The sequence below is a fragment of the Nannobrachium achirus genome (assembly GCF_963921795.1).
Source record: "Nannobrachium achirus genome assembly, chromosome: 4".
Taxonomy (NCBI): Eukaryota; Metazoa; Chordata; class Actinopteri; order Myctophiformes; family Myctophidae; genus Nannobrachium; species Nannobrachium achirus.
The window spans coordinates 49,205,966-49,219,504 of record NC_137813.1 but is presented as its reverse complement, the minus strand read 5'-3'; the positions used below and the strand labels follow the sequence as shown (position 1 = coordinate 49,219,504).

Sequence of the window (13,539 nt, the reverse complement as noted above, 5' to 3'; positions counted from 1 at the left end):
AAAGTAATTAAACCCCTCCTTTTTAACCCCTTTCTTCTTAAAAATGCTAAATACAATGCCCAAGTAGGTAGTATCGATACAATCGATTCTTTGCACTGCCGATTCGATACGATACAAAATAAAACGATACGATTCGATTTTAGCTGTTTTCATTTCGATATACTTCGGTTCTTTAAGTTAAAAACGATATTTCGATAGTTACTATATCGTTACACCCCTAGCAGGCATGGGGCATTTATTAATATCGTAGTGAGAGATGTAATCGTGATTATAAAGTGTACATTTATTCAAAATAGGGCATTCACCAAATATTCGAATATCAAAGTCACTATTCGAAGTTGTTCACCAAAGTCGAATATTCGCTTATTTTTTTATTTTTTTATTTTTTCTCTTTAAAAAATATATAGTTTATAAAGCTTGGCGAGATACGATTTTTTTTTTTTTTCGCGCTGCGAGCTTGTAGATCTGCTATTGTTCAATGGCTAAAGCATATAATGGTTAAAGTGGTTCAAATCTACAGCTTTACAGCTCAGTTCGGCTCACCTCGGAGCTGTAGGAGGAGTCGTTGTCGGAGGAGCAGAGGCTGGAGCTGGACAGCGAGCCGGACGAGGAGGAAGAGGAGGAGGCCGAGGACGAGGAGGACACGGAGAGGCGAGGCGAGGAGAGGAAACGGCCGCCGGCGCCGCTCGCCCTCAGCGGCCCGCTAACGCCGCCGCCACCGCCGTCCCTCCTCCTCCTCCTCCTCCGCTCCTCCTCCTCGTCCTCCTCCTCGTCGTCCAGGTCGGAGTAGGAGCTGTGGCAGTCCCTGTGGGAGCTGAAGCCCAGGTCTGCGTAGTCCGAGCCCAGCGGCGGGGTGGTGGTGGTGGTGGGGGGCTTCCTCTGGGGAGGGGCTCCCTTCAGGAGGAGCTCTGGGAAGGAGAAAACGACAGGGATGAATGTTAACGTCGTCGTCGGATAACCTTGTTCATTTTGTATTTATCATTTTAAAAATGATTTAAACTAGTGAAAATAGCTCATCTACAAGCACACAACGCACCGTGGTGCGAGGCGTTGTTTGCTTGTAGATCGGCTATTTTCACTGGTTTTGTGCAACAGTCTTATATGAGGAGGTAGGGCTTAAATGTACGAAAAAAACATGCACATTTGAAACTTAATTGGAGATACAAGGTTTCTGCTGGACAGTGAGAATTAGTTAAAGGGGTGCAACGATTAATCGAGCTAATACATTTGATCAGTTATATAAAGAAATTCACACCCAGTGTGAAGTGAGCTGTGAGCGCCTGAGCGGTGCTTTTTATGAGTTCATTTCATTAAGCGTCCCGCAAAGCTTGGCCAATGTGGGACAGACATACTTACTCCATACAAAACAGACAAAGTCAGATGTAGGAGCGGTTAGCACCCCTCAAAAAAAAAGGGAAAAAAGCGTATGGGGAGGGGGGCGGGGGGTAAAATCTTTAATTGCGCTTTTTAGAAAACTCTTCAAAAATAACGAAAATAGACGATCTACGAGCTCACAATGCTAAAGGTTGTGAGCTTGTGGATTTTAGTATAAAATAGAGCTTTAGTGGTTAATCATACTAATCAATATTGGTGATAAAAAGTATATCAGTGGTTCTCGAGTGGATTTCAGGGACTCCCTAGGTTCCTTTAGGGGGGTCTAAATTGACCCTTACAAGTCTGTAACTTTGACAGTGTACAAATGGAACCAAATGGACCCATCAGAGTCCATTTTGTTCCATTTGTACACTGTCAAAGTTAAGGGGAGACCTTCAAATGTCAAAGTTTGAGAACCACTGAAGTATATAATAGGGCTTTAGCACCCTGTTGACAATAGGGCTTGAAGTGTGTGACGGAAGTGCTGCGGTTAACGGAAGTTACGTCATGCGATGCGGGTCTGTTTACATTCCCCAGCGAAAAAACTAAAATAGATTGTAGCTCTTAACTCACTCTGAATAGGTGTAACATTGCTTGAATCAATGTTTTTGTTTGTATATTGTTTATTGCGAGCGTAACCGACGGAGCAGGAGACGTAGACCAGCTTTTTTCGTGCAGGGAATACGTTTGCAGGAACACCGCACTGTGACAAAAATACAGCTTCCGGGAAAATTCAGCCCCCCCCTCTTCACGTCTTCTGCCTTCTATTGTCACCAGGCTTTTCTCTTCGCAGATGAGTAAGCCTGGCTACGCGAGGCTAGGGCTTTAGTGGTTAATCATACGAAGAATGACAAAACGCAGGAGGTGACGTCAAGTCCTTTGTTGCCGACAGGTACCGTACCTCCCTTCTTGTTGTCCTTGACCAGCAGCACTGGGTGGGAGTAGGCCTCCGGTCTGGGCAGGCTGCTGGCGGCCTTGGCTCCGAACCCCGCTGCTCCGCCCAGCAGCAGCAGGGCCTTGCTGTTCTTGGTCTTGGGGGAGGTCACGCCTTCGTGGTCCAGCTTCACCATAAACTCCTGCCCCGACCTCCTGCTGCTCCGCGGCGGCGCGCCCAGCTCGTCCTGCCGTCGCCTCTGCCCGTACGGCGTCGCCTAGGGCATTCACGAATAGTGATTTTTAGTATTCGAATTATTCGACCTTTAAGTATTCGAATAGTCGAATATTCGTCAGGACTGGCCAAACTGTCAAATATTAAGTAAGCAAGAGGTTAACATTGTGAAAATAGCCGATCTACATGCTCACAACGCCTCGCGTTGCGAGGCGTTGTGAGCATGTAGATCTGCTATTTTCACAATATTTATCTGCGGAAACCGAGTCACATTAAATGTAATACCTACAATTCCAAGTGCTTGTCAGGGTGGGGGTCCCCAGTTCAAATATGTTTATTTCGGGGGTCACAGCCTAAAAAGGTTTGAGAACCCCTGGTATAAAGCATTAACAAATTCATCCACCAGGGGCATTGGCAACTTATTCTTATGACTTCCTATCTAGCCAAGCTTAAAAAAACTATATCTTTTTTTAAAGAGAAAACAATAAAAACACAAAAAGAAAGCGAATATTCGACTTCGGTGAACAACATCGAATAGTGACTTTGATATTCGAATATTCGAATATTTGGTGAATGCGATGCCCTACCGTCGCCGTCGACGCGCTCCTCTGGCCCATGGAGGAGATGCCCGTTCCCGTCCCCGCGGACGTCTGGCTGCAGAAGGACGAGTAGCCGTTGGCGATGCTGCTGAAGGAGTCCACCTCGAAGGCGCTGCTGCTGAACAGGCCCTTGGTCTGCTGGGTGGAGGCCTGCGGCGGAGGCTGGGTCTGAGGCGACGAGAAGGGCGACGGCTCGTCGTCCCTCCCTCTCAGGACCTTCCTGGGCGCTCCGTTGATCTGGAACAGGTTGTCGGAGGTCCTCTTCCTGGGGAGGGCCAGCGAGGGCCAGCCCAGTAGGGACGACGGGCCGTTGCTGGCATTCTCACCCCGGTGTTGCTGCTGCTGCTGTTGTTGTTGTTGTTGTTGCTGCTGCTGCTGTTGTTGCTGCTGTTGTTGCTGCTGTAGCCTCTGTTTCTTCCCGGAACCCTTAGGTCTCCCTGGAATGAAGAAGACACGGGAACTGTAAATATATTGATGCGCTGTAAACAAAAAATAATTCACAGGTCAGTTACGACAAATAACTTAAATATGCACAGAATGACTGACAATGTATGTTTTGCATACTATTTCAATTGTTTTGGGGAAAAGAAACATGCTGCTATTTGTCCCAGAGTGACTGCAAAAGATTGCTGCTATTTGTTTCAAAAACCTTTATAACCTGTACATATAACGACACAAAGTGACATAACAATGCTGTACCCCCTCCAACTGTATATTTAAGTTCCCCACCAACAGTTTTTATAATATTTTGACACCTGCTTTGGCAATGTAAACGTATATATGTTTTCTCATGCCAATAAAGCTAATTTGAATTTAATTTAACTGACAATGGCTGGTACCAATAATTAAAATAAATAATGTACTATGGCAAATAAAATAATAAATGGTGCGTTTTTAATAACATTTTATGATACTATGGCCAGAACAGGCAGGCCCCTTTCCCCTCTTCCTCAAGAGGCCCTGCTTCTGGAAGGAGAACGGGGGGAAAAAAGACAAAAAGATTTGTATACCCGGTCTTCTCTTGTGGACGGCTGGCGGGGCTTGGTTGCTGTCAGCGTAGCTGTTGGCGGGGTGTCTGTCTGAGGGTCTGTTGGCGGGGTGTCTGTCTGAGGGTCTGTCTGAGGGTCTGTTGGCGGGGTGTCTGTCTGAGGGTCTGTCTGAGGGTCTGTTGGCGGGGTGTCTGTCTGAGGGTCTGTCTGAGGGTCTGTTGGCGGGGTGTCTGTCTGAGGGTCTGTCTGAGGGTCTGTTGGCGGGGTGTCTGTCGGAGGGTCTGTCAGCGTAGCTGTTGGAGGGGTGTCTGTCTGAGGGTCTGTCGCTGAGGGGGGCCTGCTCCAGACCCGAGCTCCTTCTGGCTGTCGCCCCGCTGGGTGTCATCAGAGCAGGAGGTGACTCCTCGCCTTAAGGACAAAGGTGACGTCATTATGTTATTACATCATTACATTCAGTCGCACCTAGTCGAGTCACAATGACACACTGGGGATGGGACGATAATCGTTATTATCGTTTATTGTGATCAAAAGCACTCGCGATAATCGTATCGCGAAGATTTAAATTTATCGTGAAATGATCCCCCGCCATGCACTGGGATCAATTCACCATTTATTTGCTGAGCTGCATATCCGGTACCATTTAAATCGTCTATAATTGTTAAAAGGGACCTGGAAATAATGTACTTGATACAGTCTTTTTATCACTCTCGACCAAATGTATTCGCCAAATAATTGCCGATCTACAAGCGCAACGCATTGCGACGCGTTGTGAGCTTGTAGATCTGCTATTTTTTGGGCAAATGTTCCGTCCCAGTCTAATGGATGTTGGAGATATTTTGATTATCGCAATAATATCGTAAATCGCTATTTCTTCGGTCACAATAATTTTTAGACAGGACAGTGCCAGTTCATGAACACAGAGATATTTACATATTGCAGAAGAATATATACATATCCAATCCAATCCAATCCACTTTATTTATATAGCACATTTTTAAAAACAGAGTTTACAAAGTGCTGTACATAGAATCACGGCTAAATACACAAAGGCTAAGATACAAAAAAAAAACAACAAAACATAAAATACAGTAAAAAGAGCAGTAGAAAACAACACTGACAATAAAAGACGCAGCTGCGTCAGACAGTGAAAATAATAAGCAAAACAAGACCATATGAACTCTCAACTGGAATTAAAAGCCAGGGCGTACAGGTGTGTCTTCAGACGAGATTTAAAGATCTCGATGGTGGGGGCCAGTCTGACTTGGGAGGGGAGTGCGTTCCATAAGGTGGGACCTGCGACTGAAAAAGCTCGGTCGCCTCTGGTCTTTTTTGTTTTGCCCTTTGGGGGCTCCAGTTTCAACTGGCCCGTGGAGCGCAGAGACCTTGGAGGGTTGTAGACCTCCAAGAGGTCTGCAAGGTATTGGGGTGCCAACCCATTCAATGATTTAAAAACAAACAAAAGGATCTTGAAATCAATTCTGAACTGAATGGGGAGCCAGTGAAGAGAAGACAGCACTGGTGTGATGTGGTCACGCCTGCAGGTTCCTGTAAGGAGCCGCGCTGCAGCGTTTTGTACTAACTGTAACCGTGCAATGGATGCTTGGTTTAAACCAACATAAAGTGCATTACAGTAGTCTAAACGAGTGGAAATGAAAGCGTGGATGACACGCTCAAAGTCTCTAAAAGAAAGCACAGACTTTATTTTAGCGAGCAACCTCAGGTGATAAAAACTGGAACTGACTACAGCGCTTATTTGTTTGTCAAGTTTTAGCGCATTGTCCAACTTGACGCCCAGGTTGGAAACAACTGGTTTAACATAGGGCTGCAGTGCACCTAAGTCAGCAGGTATAGCACCAGGGCCATTGGGTCCAAACACTATGACCTCGGTTTTTTTCTCATTTAGACACAGGAAATTAAAAGCCATCCATGCCTTTATGTCATTTAGACAGTCAAGAAGAGGAGTCAGAGAGCTGTTGCTTTTCTTTTTTAGGGGCATGTAAATTTGGGAGTCGTCCGCATAGAGATGATAGGAGATGCCGTGTTTTTTAAAGATTTCTCCCAGGGGGAGAAGGTATAGGGAGAACAGTATAGGCCCCAGGATCGAGCCCTGAGGGACCCCGGAAGACAGGGGGGTGGAGGAGGATACACAGTCTCCGTATTTAACTGAAAAACATCTCTCAGAAAGGTAAGACGAGAACCAATCTAAGGCAGAGTCCCTAACACCAACACAATGTTCTAATCTTGAAATTAGGGTTTTGTGGTCCAGGGTGTCAAAAGCACAGGATAAATCCAAGAGCAGCAAAATCGCAGAATCACCAGAGTCAGTGGTCAATAGGACATCATTTAGAACCCTCAACAATGCTGACTCTGTACTGTGAAACGCTTTAAAACCTGATTGAAATATGTCAAAAATGTCATGTATTTGGAGAAAAGACTGTAATTGTACCAAGACAGTTTTTTCAAGGATCTTTGAAATAAATGGAAGTTTAGAGATAGGTCCATGAACATATGGTCTCAGTGTAAACCAGCCTAATAATCATGGACCCTTATGAATGTCCATTCCATTCGTACACTATCAGAACTAAGTTAACACTGAGGATCTTTTCAGTGTAGATTGGGGATTGTGCAGATTTTCTTATTCTTCTCTATGTCCCAGCACCCCACAAAAGCGGTGTGCGTATTCCATTAGCTTTTGGTCCCAGAGTAAATGACAGATACTCACAGTGGATCTGGTATCCGGGAGGCAGCAGACGGATGTTATGGAGGGAAATCCGTCCCCGATCTCCGTCGTCAAACTCCACCATGATTCCTCCTTGTTTCCTCTCGTCGGACGAAACACCTGCAAGGGAAGAAGCGAGAAGAAAATGCCTTCTGGTTTTAATGGATGGTAGTTTTCTTCCTTGGTTTATTATTCTTGGACAAAGAATCACCTATACCAGTGGTTCTCAACCTGTGGGTCAGGACCCCCAGGGGGGGTCCCCTAATTATGTTGGGTGGTCCCCAGATGATTAACTTAATGTGCAGCATTGTTTTCTCACTCAACAGTAAAAAGACCAACATACTATAAGTGTATAAAGGGAATCTGTACATTTCTAAAGTGACAATTTTAGGACTTTTTAATACTTCTAAAATGACTAATTAAATATTGTTCAAATCTCAGTGGCAGAAATTGTGAAAACTGTGAAAATAGCCGATCTACATGCTTACAGCATGTAGATCTGCTATTTTCACAATAGAACGGTGTTATACAAAATGTAATGCCTCAACTCTTAGTGCTCGTCATGGTGGAGGGAGTCCCCAGTGAAAATATGATTATTTTGGGGGTTGCGGCCTGAAAAGGTTGAAAACCAATGACCTATATGAACAAAATATGTCTGATGACGCGGCCTGAATTCAAACAAACTTTTCTCCCCCCATTATTTATGTCATCATTTCAACAACGTTCGAAATTTAGGCCGCGTCGCCACAAAGACAATCTACAATTCCAGCCTTTCCCTTACCTCGGCGGATGTAACCGGGGTACAAGCAGCGCGAGCGCTCGCTCCAGTACGCGCACACGCGGGTTCCCTCACCAAGCACCGCCTCCGTCTCCGGACGCACGTCTAGGACCTGGAAGTGGAACCAAAAGAAAAAAAGAAAAGTGATTAAGATTCATTACAGGCAGTGCACACACACGTCGTACATACATGCACACATACACACACACACACACTCGCGCACGCACACACACACAATGAACGCAATTGTGGTTGGGCCGGCCGCGCACGAGCAGCTAACCGAGCCACGTTTTTTTTCCGAGCGCTCCCACTTATCTGGTGCCAGCGTGCCAGTCAGTGGCTGAAAAGAACGGAAGCCGTGATGCAGTAAATCCTGACTTGCTGAGTAATACTAAAGAGAGAGCCTGAATGGAGGGTTTTGTGGTCGCAGGTTGCCAGATCCTCCCCCTCCCACAATGCAAGCAGTCCCCGGCAGTCCAGTAAACGAGGGCCCTGAATGGAGGGGTCTGTGGGGTCCGCAGGTTGCCAGATCCTCCCTCCTACAATGCAAGCAACCCCCCCACCCCGCCCCCACCCCACGCATCCTGCCCCTCACTGGGGGCCTTTCAGGTTGCTTTCATTTACTGTTGCCATGGCTGAGGAGCCTTTGACTGATGAGGTGTGGGCCTGGGTATTAGAACCAGTGCGCGCGTGTGTGTGTGTGTGTGAGTCAGGGGCGTCAATTGGGTATGGCAGGGGTATGCAGTAGGGCTGTCACAATTATTACATAATCCTCTAATCGTGATTATTTGACATTATTGCAATTATTTCCACTATCAAAGTTATTTTTTTAAGTAAGTTGTCAAATATGTCAGTAATTTCTTTGTATATTTAGGTTATGTGTCATATCTACCATGTACAACTTCAAAGCCTAAAAGCCAAACAGAGATGTAATTATCAACGACAAAAACACAATTAAATTGTTAATCGCCAATTGTTTGAGTGACAATTAATCGTCATGTAAAATGTCATATCGTGACAGCCCTAGTATGCAGCTGCCATACCCTGGGCCCAGGGGGGAAAATAAAAAGTTACTTTTTGATATAAATCCATGAATGTCTCTTTGTCTATCTGTGCTGGTTATTATGTTGTTAAATGACAGTAAAATAACTACACATGCAAACTTTAACAAAATGGTCACTTTAACAAGGTATTATAATTATATTCTCCACACTTGTATTCTCCTCTTGACAAAATGGTATATTCCCAGGTTCCGCAGGTCAGCTGCACAGGTGCAATTCATTTTATTGTTAATTGTGGCACGTTTATTAACATGCCAAGTTTAGCTGCACTTGAACAACCGTTCCAGGCTGCCATATCCAGCCCAAGAAACCATAGAAACGGGGGAAAAAATAAAATGTACTTCTTAAAATAAAATGTATCATGCCTGTTGCTAAGGTATGGCAACATGACTGGTGTCTTGCACGCGCGCGAAGGCACGCATGAAAGACACCAGTCATGTTGCCATACCTTAGCTTTTTCTGAACTGACGCCACTGGTGTGTGTGTGTGTGTACATGTGTGTGTGTGTGTGTGTGTGTGTGTGTGTGTGTGTGTGTGTGTGTGTGTGTGCGCCCACATGCACGCTATGCTTATGAGGGCCAAGTGTCCACACATTCAAGTATAATAGAATTTGTGTTTATTTCACGGTTAAAACAACAAGGTTTTGGATTAGACTGTGGGAGGTTAGGCTGGGCGCCGGTGCACAGAGAATAAGCTATCCACGAGCTGTAGACCTGCCATATTCAGTTAGCGTTGAAACGTACAAAATAGAGGTACAAATGGAATTTATAAAATTGCTTAAGACGTTGATCTCCTCACAATTGTAGAAATACACATGCGTGCGTGCGGTGGTGTAAAGTAACTAAGTACTGTACTTAAGTACATTTTTTCTTTTTTTGAAGATTTGTTTTTGGGATTTTTGCCTTTATTGGATAGGACAGACTGACAGGAAATGGGGGAAGAGATGGGGAGTGACACGCGGCAAAGGTCGTCCGGATCAGGAATCGAACCGGCGACGCCGCCAGGCATCCATGCCTATGTGGCAATGCCTAAGTGGTATGCGCCTGGACCAGTAGGCCAGCGGGTGCCCCACTTAAGTACAGTTTTGAGGTATTTGTACTTTACTTGAGTATTTCCAATTTCTAATACTTTTTACTTCTACTTCTACTCCACTACAGTACATCTCAGAGGCAAATATTGTACTTTTACTCCACTGCAATTATTTGAAAATAAGTTACTAGATACTTTGGAGATTTGGATAATTATTACAAAACATACATTTAACCACTTCAGCCCATATATACTGTACATTTCTGACATTATATAGCAGACCTACAAGCTCACGATGCGTCGCGATGTGAGCTTGTAGATCTGCTATTTTCAAAAGGTTTTTATACATTTGTAAACATGAAACGGGACAATGTGCACAATGAGTACCTTTACCTTTTCACATTTTTATGCCAATACTAATTAATAGTACTTTTTCTCAAGTACATTTTGAACACAGGACTTCTACTCTTGTAACAGAGTACGGTATTTCTATATTGCAGTATTGATACTTTTAGTAAAGAATGTTAGCACTTTTTCCACCGCTGGCGTGCGTGGGTGCGTGCGCGCTAGCTGTGTGAATGCTGTGTGTGTGTGTGTGTGTGTGTGTGTGTGTGTGTGCTGGTGTCAGAGTCAAATAAATGGTTGCTGGACGGAATGAAAGACAAGGAAAAGTGGAAGTATAGCGTAATTAGAGCCAGCTGCTACGTGATGACTGTTTACACAAGGCTACAGCTGCCAGGAGCAGTGCGCTCTGAGCGCCGTGGCCCGCACACACACACGCGCGCACGCACGCACACACAAACACACGCACGCACACACACACCAGGGCTGATTTATACTCCACTTAGCCGCGGTGGACAGCAGCGGCGGAAAAATTTACTCACATGTTTTACTTGAGTAAAAGTATCAACGCCGCAAAATGTAGAAATACTCTGGTGCATGTCGTAAGGCCTGTGTTCTAACTTTTACTTGAGTAAAAGTGCAAAAGCATTGGTATCAAAATGTACTTGACCAAAAGTAAAAGTATAGTCATTAAGCTAAGGTCCCATTTCTCTCAAGTTTTCAAATGTATAAAATGTATTAAAATCCTTTGAAAATAGACGACCTACAAGCTCACAATGCGACACGTTGTGAGCTTGTGGATCGGCTATATTCAAATGGCCAAAATGTATCTAAGGCTGAAGTGGTAGTGTGTGTTTGGTGATAATAATCAAAATCCACAAAGTAACTAGTACTAAAGTTTTCAAATTGACTTGAGTAAATGTACCTAATTTCTTTACACCACTGGTTGACAGTAACCCAAGTACATTTACCCAAGTACTGTACTGGAGCACAGTTTGGAGTATTTCCATTTTCTTTTTTACTTTATACTCCTGCTTTTTTTACTACATTACAATGATTTGGATACTTTGCAGATTTGGATAAAAAAAAAACATACATTAATTAACCAATTATTAAGCCATGATTTATACTTTGGCTATTTGAAAATAGCAAGCACGTTTAGATCTGTTATTCTCTAAAGATCTGGACACATTTGGAAAACCTTTGAAAAAACCTGTGTGAAATGGCACATTCTGCATAAAAAGTAATATTACTTTTGGTACTTAAAATAAATGTTGATGCAAATACAGTACTTCAGTACATTTAAGTCACATTTTGACTTCTTCTTGTTCCACCGCTGGGTTTATATAGTACTACTGTAAGTTGTCCCCGAACAAACAGTACAGTATCAGATCTGCAAGCTCACAATCTATCACGCTGTGATCTTGTAAATCTGCTAGTCTTGGTGCACAACCAAGTATAAATCAGGCTTTCGGAAACGGCTGTGCAGTGAAAGCGTTTTGTGGGGGAACTCTTTTAGCATTGTTATTACTGGCCAGAGAATGGATGTGTGAGTGGAGGAGAGAAGGGGAAGCGGTTTCCAGAGCACTAAACACACTCTATAAAGCACTGTTTACCAAACAATGGGTCAGGACTAAGACTGGGTGATATTAGGAAAACCTTCGATATTCGATAACGTATTTGAATACCTCGATTTCGATATTACTCAAGATATTAGTAAGATCAATTGCATTATATCGTTTTTAATGTTTTTCTGCTTTAGGTCCACTGCCTTCCTAACCCAGATAATGAATAGCATATCCATGCATGCACAGTACACATAGAATAAAGAAATGAAATGCCTTATTTCCATTTTCCAACAATGGTTTTATTGAAATAACCACACCTGGTTACAGATGGACTGATGTTTCTGATGTGCTACGTGCATGCATAGTGGGTCTGCTAATTCATTTGACACATACACCAATACCTCATTTCAAGCCGTCTTTGTCGATATGTATAACTCGCATGTTGATACCTCGATATCGATAACTTTTCGATATATTGCCCAGCCTTAGTCCGGACCCACATTTGGGTCAATAACGGCTGGAGATCAATAAAGGCTTATCTTATCTTATGGTGGCCTTTATACAGCTTCCCCTTTCCTCTGTCATTATTGCCAACAACAACTGTGTCACTTCCAGGGGTGTCGCACCAAATTCTGGGCCCTGGGTACAAGGATTCACTCACATTTTGTGCTTTAACTACTGAAAAATAGCAGATATACAAGCTCACAGTGCGGCACCGAGTGCCGCGCTGCAAGCTTGTAGATCTGCTGTTTTTGAAAAATCTAGAACATGTGTGCAGAGTCTGAATATTTCAAGTCCTTCCGGAGTGTTTTTAAAAAGGTGTCAGTGGTGCTCAAATATTTTCATGCGAAGGACCCCCAAAATGTATTTGGCCGCGGACCCCCATCTCAAAACATTTAGTTCCACGGATCCCCCAGAAGCAGAATTTGAGTTACAAATGTTCGCTTCAAAAATACATACCGGTATATTCAAAGATTTGTACACATTTTCAAGACTTCAAAAATAGCAGATCTACACATCACCGAGTGTAGATCTGCTATTTTTCAATAATTAAGGCCCCTCCACCTTGGGCCCTAGTAACTCAGTCCCACTCCTATGGTCCCACTCCCCCCCCCCCCCCCCCCCCCCCCCCCCCCCTCCCCCTTGTGATGCCCCTGATTGCCAACAACACCCGTGTCACTTCCATTGTTTCTTTATCACAATCACTTGGCAGTAGACACACATTTCAAGTGTTTCCCCAGCTTACGGTCTGTGACCCACGTTTGGGTCACAAGTAAATATAAAAGAGAGAGACCCATCATTTTTTCAAAACATCTTTCTTCAAAACTATTTTATGAGATAAAAAAAAAAAATCAGACATTTTCCAGAAATGTTTAATTTTAAAAATAGCGATCAACTTTTGCTTGTTCGCTTGTAAATTGGCTATTTTTGAAAAGGGGCTTTAGGTGATTAATCTATAATGTCATTTTGGGTCCTGGGGAGATAACACAATTCATTTTGGGTGTCGAGCTGAAGAAGTTTGGGAACACCTGCCTTAGGAAACATGCACGAACATGCACGCACGCACGCACGCACGCACGCACGCACACACACACACACACACAGTGTTGTGTGCACAGTGTGTTGGATATGTTTCTGTGCAGAGTTCCAGTGTGAGCCAGTGGTGTAAAGTAACATTAAAATAAAGTATAGCACATTTACTCAATTTTGAGGTATTTCTTTTTTTTACTTTACTGGAGTATTTCCAATATTCAATATTTTTACTTCTACTCCACTACACCTCAAAGGCAAATATTGTACTTTAACTCCACTAAAATTATTTGAAAACTTTAGTTACTATAGTTACTTTCTAATACAAAACTACTTCAGACCTATATACTTTGGCAATTTGAAAATAGCAGATCTACAAGCTTTGCGACGTTTTGAGAACTTTCAAAGGAGTTTTATACATTTTGAAAACTTGGGAAATGGG

General features: G+C 43.6%; 1 protein-coding gene across 1 annotated transcript in view; it reads right to left on the bottom strand.

Moving 5' to 3' along the window:
- The window catches only part of bahcc1a (BAH domain and coiled-coil containing 1a), a gene marked incomplete at both ends in the record, with an annotated part of 170,256 nt that overhangs the window by 3,779 nt on the left and 152,938 nt on the right, over positions 1–13,539 (bottom strand). Inside the window, 6 exon segments of the mRNA XM_080723352.1 lie at positions 544–908; positions 2,276–2,525; positions 3,088–3,518; positions 4,092–4,478; positions 6,793–6,909; positions 7,571–7,679. Of these exon segments, the coding sequence (XP_080579478.1) occupies positions 544–908; positions 2,276–2,525; positions 3,088–3,518; positions 4,092–4,478; positions 6,793–6,909; positions 7,571–7,679 (1,659 nt within the window).